Source organism: Chiloscyllium plagiosum, unplaced genomic scaffold (genome assembly GCF_037043375.1).
Source record: "Chiloscyllium plagiosum isolate Xiang-an unplaced genomic scaffold, Cpla_swu_hap1 HiC_scaffold_5, whole genome shotgun sequence".
NCBI lineage: Eukaryota > Metazoa > Chordata > Chondrichthyes > Orectolobiformes > Hemiscylliidae > Chiloscyllium > Chiloscyllium plagiosum.
The window spans coordinates 3,058,040-3,070,441 of NW_028270143.1; the positions used below are offsets into that span (position 1 = coordinate 3,058,040).

The 12,402-nt window shown below is 43.3% G+C and overlaps 1 protein-coding gene across 2 annotated transcripts; it reads right to left on the bottom strand.

Moving 5' to 3' along the window:
- Window positions 1-649: 649 nt before the first annotated feature.
- Window positions 650-12,091, bottom strand: eomesb (eomesodermin homolog b). 2 transcript variants are annotated; one of them, XM_043689489.2, is made up of 6 exons: window positions 11,321-12,091; window positions 7,973-8,127; window positions 5,574-5,695; window positions 5,315-5,473; window positions 5,160-5,221; window positions 650-5,056 (listed from the first exon to the last, which is right to left on the bottom strand). In XM_043689489.2, the coding sequence occupies exons 1-6, from the start codon at window positions 12,088-12,090 to the stop codon at window positions 4,327-4,329; spliced, it is 1,998 nt and encodes a 665-aa protein (XP_043545424.1). In that variant the 5' UTR covers window position 12,091; the 3' UTR covers window positions 650-4,326. The 2 variants fall into 2 exon arrangements, with proteins under 2 accessions (XP_043545424.1, XP_087843053.1); XM_087986927.1 differs by lacking the exon at window positions 11,321-12,091 and adding an exon at window positions 9,156-10,307.
- Window positions 12,092-12,402: the final 311 nt, after the last annotated feature.

Consider the following 12,402-nt stretch of genomic DNA (forward strand, 5'->3'; position numbering starts at 1 on the left):
AAGTTAGCTGAAAGAGAACATGGGCCCAAAGCGGAGCTGACCCAAAACATAATTGTAGCTTCCTGTAAACAGATCCATTTTAGTAAGACATAGTCCTCGCATAAAATACAATTAGAACTGAATTTAAATGCACAGAAATTGTGTTATTTACGGAATGCGTCCGCTCGGTTGTTGCTAGGTCCATCTAAATTCTTTCTTAATTGAGTGAAATGTTAATCTTTCTGTTTTTACCAGATTGTAATTTGGCCACAGTGCCCAGTCTCGACAGCCTGATCACGGGAAGACAGATATTTAATTTAATATTCAGAACCAGTTCTTAAAATGTTTTACTTTCGAGTTAATGAGATGGTTCCGTTTACAATTAAGTGTCTGACACCCGCGTTTCAGAAAATCGCTTCTAATTCGCGGGTGTTAATTGAAATTAGTTTAAAAAGTAACTCGGTGTTAAAAGCAACAACTTTTTGACCCAGTAAGTGAGAACACTAGGAGCCGAAACGGACTCTGCCTTTAGAAAATATTTGGTAGGTTTTCAAATATACAGTTAGAATTGTTCCCAGTCTATAAACCATTCTGTCTGTCTGCAATTGTACGAGGGACAGAGGACGTATCAATATTCTTATTAGAAGTAGATGTCAGAAGACATGCCTGGTTAAATCAAATATAATTTATTGTTAAAAGTTAATCCTTTTAACTGGGCTGTTACAGATAATGCGGCCATTCACAGAGTTTGACAGCAAACAGCACTTTTCTGGGTCCATATCATCTACACACAAGCCGAATATGCAAGATAATCTTTATTAGACAAATATTAAGTTTCATTTTCTTTTTATTTGTTCGAATGTCGTCTGATTTCTCAGAACTGACTGATTCATAAATGTCACCAGGTTGGTGAGGTGTTACATTTCGGAATCACTGCTTTCTGGCAGGGGAGATTGAACCAAATAACATTCCACGCCTTGGAAACCCGCTCGTTTCAGAATCTGTCTGATACAACCAAACCGGTGCGGAGCACCCAGCCGCCGTCATTTTAATGTTAGGTAACCCGCTTCCGTTCATACAAAGCTGCCGAATCCCTTCAGAAATGAGGTCGACATGCACTCCTTCATTTCTATCTTTCAAAAGTTTCAAATCCGCATTCTCAGTGTGAATGTCTCGTCCTGTTGGTTTTCCCACTTGTGGGTGACACTCCAAGGGGTGGGGGGGGGGGGGGAGAGAAAGGCTCCCAAAACACATACAGAAACAAGGTTAAAATCCAAACAAAACTACAGGCCGAAATGTTTGGTATTCCCGCATCGATTTTTCATGCTGCGCGGCACAAAGTGGGATTACCCGTTTACTTTGAGAGGTAATTCTGCCACTGAGCGATTGGATAGTTTGCTCGAAATATCTTCAATTAGTTTTCAATTTTTTTTTGCGTCTGATGGTCGGCAAATACGGATTTGACCTTAGTTTATACTGGCTGCATCGTTCGGGCATTTTAGATGTCAGGACTGACAACAAAATAAAACATGGAAATGCTGCCGATGTAGGGAATTTGAAATTCAAACGTAAGACGTTTGAAATAGTCGGCAGATGGGCCACTGTGTTTCTGATGGGACAGGGACTAAAGGTGAACCAGAGAAGTGATCTTATTTTCCTGTCAATACACACGCTGCCTGAGTTGCCTGTTGATGTGGGAACCCAGAGGATCCCTAAGTGAACAGAGGACAAACACTGTTTACTTTAGATGCCACACACATTCCGTCACTTTAAAGTATTTCTTGTCCTCTAATTGTTAAATACTGCAAAAGGGGATGAATAGTCGTTGTGCCCGATGTATTGCAGATGATGTGCTACATTGGACTGTACTCACTTTATTTAACGCCACACCAGTAAAAAGGGTCAAATCGGATCAAGGCGTGAAAATGCCAATATCTAAATGAAGGGCTCATGCCCGAAACGTCGATTCTTCTGCTTCTTGGATGCTGCCTGACCTGCTGTGCTTTTCCAGCAACACACCCTCGACGCTAAGTGTGGCGCTAAGTTTGCGAAGTGTTCACCCCGATTTTGTACCTTTCCAAGATTTTCACTTGAATTCAACGGGAGCACACACCAAATTATAGGAAGGGACGAGACTGCAGAGTGGACAATAGTCGATTATAAGGTGGTTGCACTACACTGAATCGATTGGCAATTGTCTTGCATCAGCCTGGATGGAAGCGGTGTGCCACACTTCCCGGGAAAGGTGAGACCCCAACCCCTACAGAATGAATACCACTGAATTGATATGGAGGCGCGCCCTTTATTCTGAGCGCTCCTTCCGAGCCGCCACAAGGTGGCGCTTGCAGACACCCTCCCCCTGCGTTTATATAGCATTTTTAATAAGCGCCATCAAGCTCCCAACACCCATCCCCAAAATAAGTTGACAGGCGCTGTCTAAATTCACAAGAAGCCAAAACAGAAGTTGCTGGAGAAGTTCAACAGGTCTGGCAGAATCTATGCAGAGAAATCAGAGTTAACGTTTCAGGTTCAGTGACCCTTCCTCTGAACAAGAACCTAGTTTGGAAATTTTGTGCCAACCACACAATATCGCTGCACACAGGAATAAGGGAAAACTGATACCAGCCTCCACTTCCCGCGAGCATCTTATTTTGCTTTTAAGGCTTCTTCCATTGTTCGTGTGGTTTTGCAGTTTCGGAACGCAGTTCAGAGGCATTTGATTTAACTGTTTTTGAAGGACGTAAACCAAACAAAAATAATCAAAGAGTGCGACCCGGGTACAAGGCAGGACCAAAATAAACAGAAATTTTCCACAACTGCAAGAATGACGATTAAAGTGTAACTGCGTTGAAGGTGAGATTGCAAAGCGACAGAGATTTCGCACTGGTCAAACCGGATGGAGAGAGCATATACGAACGCGCATTTCATTCACCAAAGGAACGCAGCAGCTAAACGCTTTCGACGATGTGTCGATTAAAACACACACACACACACACACAAAAGTCGTCAGTCTCCCCGACCGGCCCTGCATGAGCTATGATTTAAACGTGTTGTCAATTGTGAAACATTTGCACCATTTCCAGTCAATGAGATTATGCTTTCCTGATTGCTGTCTTCTTTGTTGGAATTAAGCCTTCCTCAGAAAACAGGGCGGATTTACAAAACATTTTTATGCGGAATTTCCCCCCGATGATTGTTCCAACAATCAAAAATATTACAGAAACATTTCGTTATTTCTTGTTGTTTGCTCTTTCTACTTAGAATGCATAATTTGGAAATAATCAGCGAGATAACCATTTCTCAAGAAGCCAGTAAAGGGATTTCATTACCGCTGCATTTTAACCAATTCTTGAAAATCTAGTACTTTTATTTTGCAAATAAACCACATACCGACGCCATCTTTTAATTAAGCCCTGATTTGTTTGTTTTTAAACTCGTAGCAAATAACATTCCAAGATCATTTCAGACTGATGTAAAATGATCTACGTTCAGCAGGTACATAACAGGGTAATTGCACGCACAAAAATAAATGTTTGTCCAAGGCAAAAAAGTCTGAATTTGCCGAGGCGCATTTATGCTGAAACTTTTAAGCACATCGTGTTACTTGAAGAATGATTTGAATTATGTGTGAGATTTTAATGTCCACAATTACAGTCAAGTGACCACCACAAGCCTGATAAATTTGTAACTAAGGTGCCAACAGGTCTCTCACTATTCTATTTCTGTTATGTGAATGAGGATGGGAAATGGTCAGAATTATAAGTGCATTAGCTGTGCATTTATCAAGCCTTTAGTTGCCTTCTCACAGTATCCCTTGGAAAGCTGAAATTTTGCAGTCTGAACCAATCTTATTTTATTGCTTTTGAAAAAATGTAATGCTTGAAAATGCTGTTTTTGCTTCATCTGTACATATTAATGGAATTGGAAAGGACTGGGTTTTATTCATTGAACTAACACTGTCATTTTCTTTTACACCATACTGCACCCATTCTACAGTAGACTATAAAGAACAGGAACTGTACATATTTGTATTGTCAAATAAATAAAACCACATACAGTAAACGTCAATCTGGTATTTAAGCCCCACCCACCAAGAAATTCCTCCTAAAGTTAATACTATATATTATGGGACATCACATTAGACCAGGCTTAGCTAGAATTTCTCCATCTTATCGCTTACAGCATCAGATAGCTTTGGCACCTTCTTAAAAATTTGATTGCACTATTACACTGTACAAGGTCAGTTCTTAAGGTGGAAGGAAGCTTCAGTCTTTTTGGCACTCCTAAGACCATTTCGACATTTGGTGAATGGATTGGATATATACAAACAAACATCTCGGGAATACCTTAAGGGCTGGTGTAGAAAGTATAGTAGCCCATCGCTTTTGCACCATCCTTGTTATACTCTTTCGAAGTAATTGTCTCACATTTAATTGTTGGTGAACTTTCACTGCTTGAGTTGCCAGCTGAAACCCTTCGTCTTTTGCAGGCATTTTCATAGAGTCCAGAGTCTGAGTCCATGGATTTAATGGATGGTGGGGTTTCAATCCAAGGTGAGTTGGCTTCTTCCCTTGCCTTGTCCTCGGAGGACAATACTTGATCTTCAGGGAAAGCTGGTGGACTCGTTCTGGAGGACCATGTTAGCCCAGAGGTTATCTTTCTCTGGTATTGGGAACTCCTGGAGCCCCAACCAAATGTTGGGTCAGGATAATAGCTCAGAGAATGAGCTGACTGAATGGGTAAAGGCTTGAGACCATAGGGCAGCAAGGCATTGGCAGCATAATCTGCATCGTAAGAGGTAAAGTCCAACCTATTGGTGCCAGGCTGTTGCACGGAGGTGACAAACCACCTCTGGGGAGGATTGCTGGACTCCTCGGTTTGTTGTGGGGACAGGATGCCACTTGTTTGGGGCACTGCACGTTCACCATTGTAGAACCGGGCTGATGGTATGCTGTTGGCAAACTGATCCTGGAAGAAGGGTTGCATGGCATAACGTGCCCCAGGCACTATCTGATGGGACCGGGGTGAATCCGTGGGAGATGGGGTCAATCTGTCATTTTCTGGAGTAGTGAACATACTGAAGAATTAAAAAGGAAATTAGAACCTTGACCATGATATCTTGATATTTAAAGAACAAATGTATCTGAATCAAATTTATTAAATTAAAAGCATAAACTTACGAATCATAGTTGTCTCTGAAACCTTTGGCAAAAGGATTGTGATCTATCTTGAGCTGGGTAATCTAATGAAAGACAAAATAAAAGTTTTAAAACCTACCAGTTGCCAACTGTTACATTTGCTTTAACAATTCAAATCTACAATAAACAATCCTTACATCAGTGTTCTGGTAGGCAGTGACAGCAATGAACTGTGATTCGGGGAAAGTAAACGTTTGTGTTTTTGAAGACTCAGATATGTCCTCCACACCATCTTCATTCACCTCCACTATATGAAGACGTGGTTGGTATTTGTGCAAGGACTGCAATACAACCATCTGTAAAAATGAAAGACACACAACTGTGAAGACACTCACCACAAAAGATTACTCTCAGACAAACACATCAGAGATATGCGTTACCTGTTCACTGGCTCACCTGAGTGCTGTTGTTGGTTGCGCCCTTATTGTTAGTCAGTTTAAGTTTCCCAAAGGAAATCTCTTGTCTCATCCAGTGAGCTCCAGTGTTTGGAGACTCAGGGTGGACATAAGATCTGTTACCTGAAGAATAAAGTTAAAGATGATATTGTGAGTAACAAGTTAGGAACAGTGGAATATCTTAAGTTTCCTTTCTGAATTTTTTAAAAGAATACTAATATCAGTTTCAAAATTGACTACAAATGAGTAGCTTTTTCTAGTGAAATTAGCAGAAAATTGGGTCTTTAAAATACTGCATTTCAGTTTGAACTGTATATGTCTGCAAGGTATGACATGTGGCTACTGCAACCAGTTCACATTAATCAAAAAACATTTACACGAAAGCAAAATTCTGTGGATCACGCAAATTTGAAAAAAAGAAACCAGAAAATGCAGGAAATTAAAAGCCAGTCTACATCCATGAAGACATAAAGTGTTAAAATTTCAAGTCTGTAAATCTTCGTCATAATTTGTTAGAAGACATACATTTATCCTACTCTATCTCAACAGCCTTGCAGCCTGACATTCCAAATTAATCCTTTGACATTCAATCAGCCACAATCTTAAGGAGTCAATTTTCTCTGATCTGAACATTAAAACTCAATGTATTTCTACATAATGTGTAAAATTCCACTGATAACTTATGCCACAAATGAGGAAGAAGCTCCAAATTTTAAAGGTGCAGCACTTGAATTGCATTCCAGGAAATCAGTGTTTGCTTTGACACCAAGTTGTTTGTGCAGAATTGCACATTTTAAAATTAGGGACAACCACCATTTTGAATACGATGCCAGTTGGGCAGGGGCAGATTGGTTTTGACTTTACATTGGAGAGAAGCTTTGTTCAAGGTCTTGAAATAAATCAGTGTTATTGATTAGATTTTACTAAAGTACAGATTAAGTATTAGTTGTGCAAATTTAAAAGCTGCATTGGTCCAATTAATTTGATTTAAAGTCAGACAGATTGCATATTTCTGAAACTGTATTTGCAGAATAAAGCCGTAGGCTATCTAGGAACATGATAACCTGGTGAACAACTAGTGAGTTTGAATCCTCATGATTTAACTGCAAATTTTGCTAACTAACTGGATTATTAACACCATCTTTGTGATTGTTAGCTTGGCTCCTCGACATCATGATCAAATACCAAACAATCCTAGGACAAAGATATCCTGTAGTCCCGATCCATTAAACAGAGATATTGACATGAGGTGGTTTCACGGGAGATGAAAATAAAATTTATATTTGTGTATTTAACTAACAGAACATGAAAAACAGTCGATAACTAATTCTGAACATTCAGAACAAGTCATGTCAGACTCAAAACATTTGTCTGTTTCTCTCCCCACAGATGCTGCCAGACCTATTGAGGTTCTTCAGCATTTTCTATGCTTGTTATTAAAAAAATAGTGCATCAACCAAAAGAAAATTTTTAAGTACAGACTGAAAAGGTCACAGGCAATTTCCATATGAGGGGACGATGTCTCAAATTCTCAGATCAGTACAAGTCTTTTTTGTCCCCATCAACTTTAAACATAAGCACAAACAGTGGGCCATCTACATTAAAATTTGTTTAGCAATTGGCCCTAAAAGGACTCTGGGACATTTTAATATGTAAAAGGCACTATATAAGTGCAAGTTGCTTTAAAAGACAAGAAAAAGGGTCAGGAGTGAAGAGTGGCTGGAGAATGTGTGCAACAACACAGGAGCTATGGAGCGAATGACAGCATTCTGTGCTAAAAATTCTCACTTCATTATGAACGACACTCTTGACCCAGGCAGAAGCAACATTCCGTCATACACAATCGATTAAGAAGAGTAAGATTATAAAATTTTTATTCAAAACATCTTGACAACTCAAGCATGGCAGGTCAACCAGCTGGACGTCAATTGTTTCCCGCCTGTAAAATGATGAGTTATTCCAACGTTTTCTGTTCTTCCCAATGCACACGTAGTGTGGGTGGTGGGGTGGGGGCGTGCAGTATGTGAGTTCCATGCAGGTATCAAAATATAACCGCAAGTACCGCGGTACTGGAGATCTGAAATCATTGGATTTCTAAAATATAATGGACTACACCAACAGCTGCGCGGATAAAACGGGGCTAATCGGAGGATTGCCGAGAAGGCAATGTTTGCCCAGCGATTTAATTTCAGTAATGCCTAACAGTGGACAATTTACTAAATAAATCAACATTTGGGAGAATTACGTCCCGAAATCCTGATGAAGTGTGACTTTATGCCCCTTTGACAGGCATCATGTCTCGCCATTACACAGAGGATCCGTGACAGAATTACAAACAGATCTACAATGTACAAAGTCCGCACAAACGAGATGCTGCACAATCCGCGCGCTCACACACACCTTGAATGTTGTTGTCCGCTTTTCCGCAAGTCACCCATTTTCCACCTTGAAATCGCCAGTGATTGGGATCGGACAACACAACTTCCACAAACACATTGTAATGAGCGGTTGGGTTGAGAGCAGAAATATTGAAACTCAGGAAGGGGAACATACGCCTGGGAGAAGCAAAAACGAATAACTAAACGATACAACACCCCAAATGCATAAAAATAAACGACAGAAACCCGAACAATACCAGAAAATCTTCAAGAACTCAGCCAGTCTGGCAACTATAAAGAAAACGCATATCTGAAAGCTTCCCTCTGTTTCTCTCCCCACAGGTGCTGGTTGTCTGCTGAGTGCTTCCAACATTGTCTGTTCGCATTCACACCATTGCAATCATTTGCTTTGGCTGTGGCGAGAAATAAGTTTTCCCCTGTCATCGGCATTGAGGAGCGGTAAACATTCACCAACCTGTGCAGACTCAGGTCAGAGGGGGAAGAGTAACAGTCTTCGGCCATAGTCTAATTTTAATGATAATTTGCAGGATATGATTCCCGATCTAACAGACGCAAGCAACAACTGCGTTGAACTTTCACCATTTACCCTCCCTCAAATGTTTTATGAAGCGTGAATGACTTTTGAACATGCGGGAGGAGGTATAGTCCCAAAACAATGCCCCTCGAGTTTTGGACTCTGTGACCTCACTAGTGCTGAAAACTGAGTTTCTAAATGACAGCAGCACGCTGCTTGGTGCAGGGACTTTGAGCTGAGCTGTTGTTAACGGCCTTAAATGATAGGACCATTATCAAATCTGGTCCTGTACTGCTCGTGTTCATGAACCTGGGAGCACCGAACCTCTCCGTTCCAATATCTCCAAAATTCATTGCATGGAGCGGTTAGTTATTCAATACAAGGACTCCAAATTAAACTCCACTCCGCACTGACAACTCAACATAAATAACATTGTGTTTCCAGGCTGAAATGTTACAATCTGCGAGTCGGGAGTATTTCACAAACTGTAGCAAGGCATTGCCTGACGTTTCTTGCTCACTCGTGACACCTTAACATCTAATCATTTCTTGGGGGCAACCGAATTGGTATTGGAAATACGAAATTAGAGACGAGGTTGATTTTATGCATGTACACATAAACAGTACAGACCAATTATTATTGAAATGAGAAAATTGGGTTTAATTATTACCTACTGATCCGGATTGTATTCTCCCACAAGGCGTAAAGAAATATAGAAATATCACTCATCCCGAATAAATAAATCAAACATTTCGTCTAATTCAATAAAAAAAATGGGGTAGCGATTTCAACCAGTCCATCCATAAGACATAATCGGGCTACATCAATTCTTCTGGTACAGGATATCGGCCCCAATTTATGGAAGTACTATATTGTAGCATTTAAACAGGCCCTCTTTTCCCACACAAAACTGTGGTCTCATTCGCAATGGCGAAAAGATGTCAGCTCCAACACCCAGCTGATGTGTGGAGAAGCATTGGCGCTGGCTGTGATGGAATCCGCTGATTCCGAATTGGCTGCTGTGAAAAGTGACCACATTATTTCATAAAACATTCTGGACCAGATGCCCAGGTACAGGCCGTGGCAGGAAACTTGGGCCAGTCTATCATGAACAACCGATTAAGTATGAGTGATGGGCTTCATTCAAACGCTACAAAGTGGAACAGCTGAGAACAACGACAGGATTGGAGTCAGTGTAATAACACCAAGGAAATCAGCACCGACATTAACAAAACGTGATTTCATTTTCTTCTCTACACGAATGAAACCAAAACTGAATCCAGACTTTTGTGTTTTGTTTGGGTGAGAGTGTGGCCTTCGAAGTTACAATACCATGCCCAGTTAAATGGGGCATGAAACTTCTACAGGCAATTAGAGAGGATGGGAAATGGGAAACAATACGGGTATTTCATGGGTGAGAGATTGTAAACACCTCTCTGAAAGCCAGCCCATGTAAAGGTCTTCGACCTGCAACAGAAACTGACTTCTCTCTCCACAAAGGCTGCCTGTTCTGTCGAATATTTCCAACATTTTCTCTTCCTTCAGCTTCCCAACACCCGCCTTTGAAAGCACGGACGCCACTCTGAACCTGGTAAACAGACCTGCCGAATCTGAGAGTAAATGTCCCTCCTTCGGGTGACCTTGTGGAAGGTAATTGGAGTGGACAACGTGAGTAACTCTGCAATTACCCCTGATCGCTCGGATTGCCAGAGCGTAAAAAGGCGAGTGCAGCCTCTCGTTACATATTAGTTTCAACCTTCAAACCTAAAATCAGGTGAAAATGCCACTATAAATTGCATATTTCACCCAGCACCACATAGCAGTCAATCACCGGGGAGCTCCCTACCTTTAACTCGCCAGTTTGGAAACTGGAAATATATAATTGATTCTGGGTCTGAGTGTAAATTCTCCCGCAATTCAGAATTCTTCCATTCCTTTACACAGTAAAGGAGGTGGCCGATATCTCAATGCCTTTATAATAAATGCGTTGGAGAATTGATTAACTACACTAATCGGGATTCCGTTAGAGAGACTTAATTTCTTTTAAAGGTATCAACTTTCTATTTCTCTGCAAACCGAAAGTCTGGCGCTAGTGTCCCGGTTCCGTCATTCGCCAACCTTTTAAGCTTTACACAATCCTCAATAACGGAATACATCTGTGCTACTCAGGATCTGACACAAGTCGCTTAGGCTCGGGAATGACTCTGGAGTCACATCTTAAGAAAAAAAGATGCCATTTCCAGAGAGAACAAGCCAGGCTGGAAGCTCGGGAATGGTCACCAACCCCAAATCTGCACAGTTACAGTCGTTCCGCCGTTATCCATCATCAAGAATACTCTCTCCAGGATGTAGCAGATCCTGAGGGAGTTAGAACCTAAGCTCGACAGTGGCCTGGCGCAGTTCCTTCAGTGGCTGAGAGGTTGTATCGCGGACCCAGGACACTGAGCCAGGTGTGTCGTTCAACACAGGTAAACCCCCCAGCCCCACGTTACACAGCAACACTCCCGAATCTGCAAGGCTTTTCTCGATCGGAAACACAACAAAATCTAAACATCAGACCTTCCCCAATTCTATCAGATGTGGATGTCATCTCTGATGCTAGTTAGGGTTGGCACACATCTCAAACAACTTGTTTAACACGGTTGCCAGAGAGAGCTCAAACTCAGCCCGGGCCATCAGGTGATCCTAATGCAAAAGTCTTAAGATTGTCAGGCAAGTATTAAATTTTTTAAAAACCGCTCTCAGGACTGACTGACAGTTCAGAACTCAAGAGGAATCCCAGGACCCCAGAAAAGTGAAGCAAGGTGCGGGGGTTACTGTGGATTTCCGCCTTACCTGCCCTGTTTGGTGATGATCATCTCGGTCTGGTGCCGGTGAAACTTCAGCCAAAGTGCCCGATTGCAGAGGTAGACCTGCGCCCGGGTGGGGTGCGGGATGCTGGGGCTGTACTGCGGATAGAGCGGGCCGCCCTGGTAGCCGTGTCCATACTGGGAGCGCCCTGAGCCGGGGTACGCTGGATAAGCCGAGGGGCCGAGCGCCGGGGCACCGGCCGCGGTTAGAATGGGATTGTAGGCGCCGTTGCTCAGCACGGAGTGAGGGCTCAGGTAGCGGCTGGCCCCGTTCACCGGGAACGCTGGTGAGGGGTGTTGCCCGGGGTAAGGCAGCAAGGAGCCGGGGTTAGGAGCTCCCTGCTGCTGGGGCTGCTGCTGGGGCTGCTGCTGGTGGCCGGGACTCAGGTTCTGCGGGGCCACGGGAGACAGGAAATACCGTTCGGGCCCCAGACTGTCCAGGCTGTAGCGAACTTCGGCCAAGTCTTCCTCGGCCGGCCCAGACGGCGAGCCCTTGGCGCGGTCTCCGGCCGCCGGCGCCCCTACTTTGGCCGGGCTGAAGCTGTGGCTCTGGTTGTCCGTCAGCATCCCGGAGCCGGCAGCGAACTTCTTGTGGATGGCGCCGGTGGTGTCCTGCAGACTGTCCGCCCGCTCGCTCTCCGCGAATTCGAGCTGCGAGGACGCCGGGCTCTGACTTTCCGGGGACGAGGACAAGCTGTAGAAAGGTTTGGGCAGGCTGGCGCTGGAAGTGAAGCATCGTTCTGCTAACTGCATCATTCCGAGTCCAAAACCACCCCCACCCCCCCAAACCCACAACGCCAACACCCCCCCCCCCCCAACCCCCCACTTCCCTCGGTCCCAGCAAAGCCCCACCTCAAGAGACTCACACAAACACACTCACAACTCACACAAAATACACTGCAGATCTCCGTCTGTGTAAAACACACACATACACACACACACACACAGAAACCACAAGCCGGCAGCTAGTCCTTCACTGGGGCTAAAGTCAGCTTCTTGCAGCGTGCTCCTTCTGCCCCTCCCTCCGCCCCTCCTCCTCCAGCAATCCCATCACAAACACAAACCCCT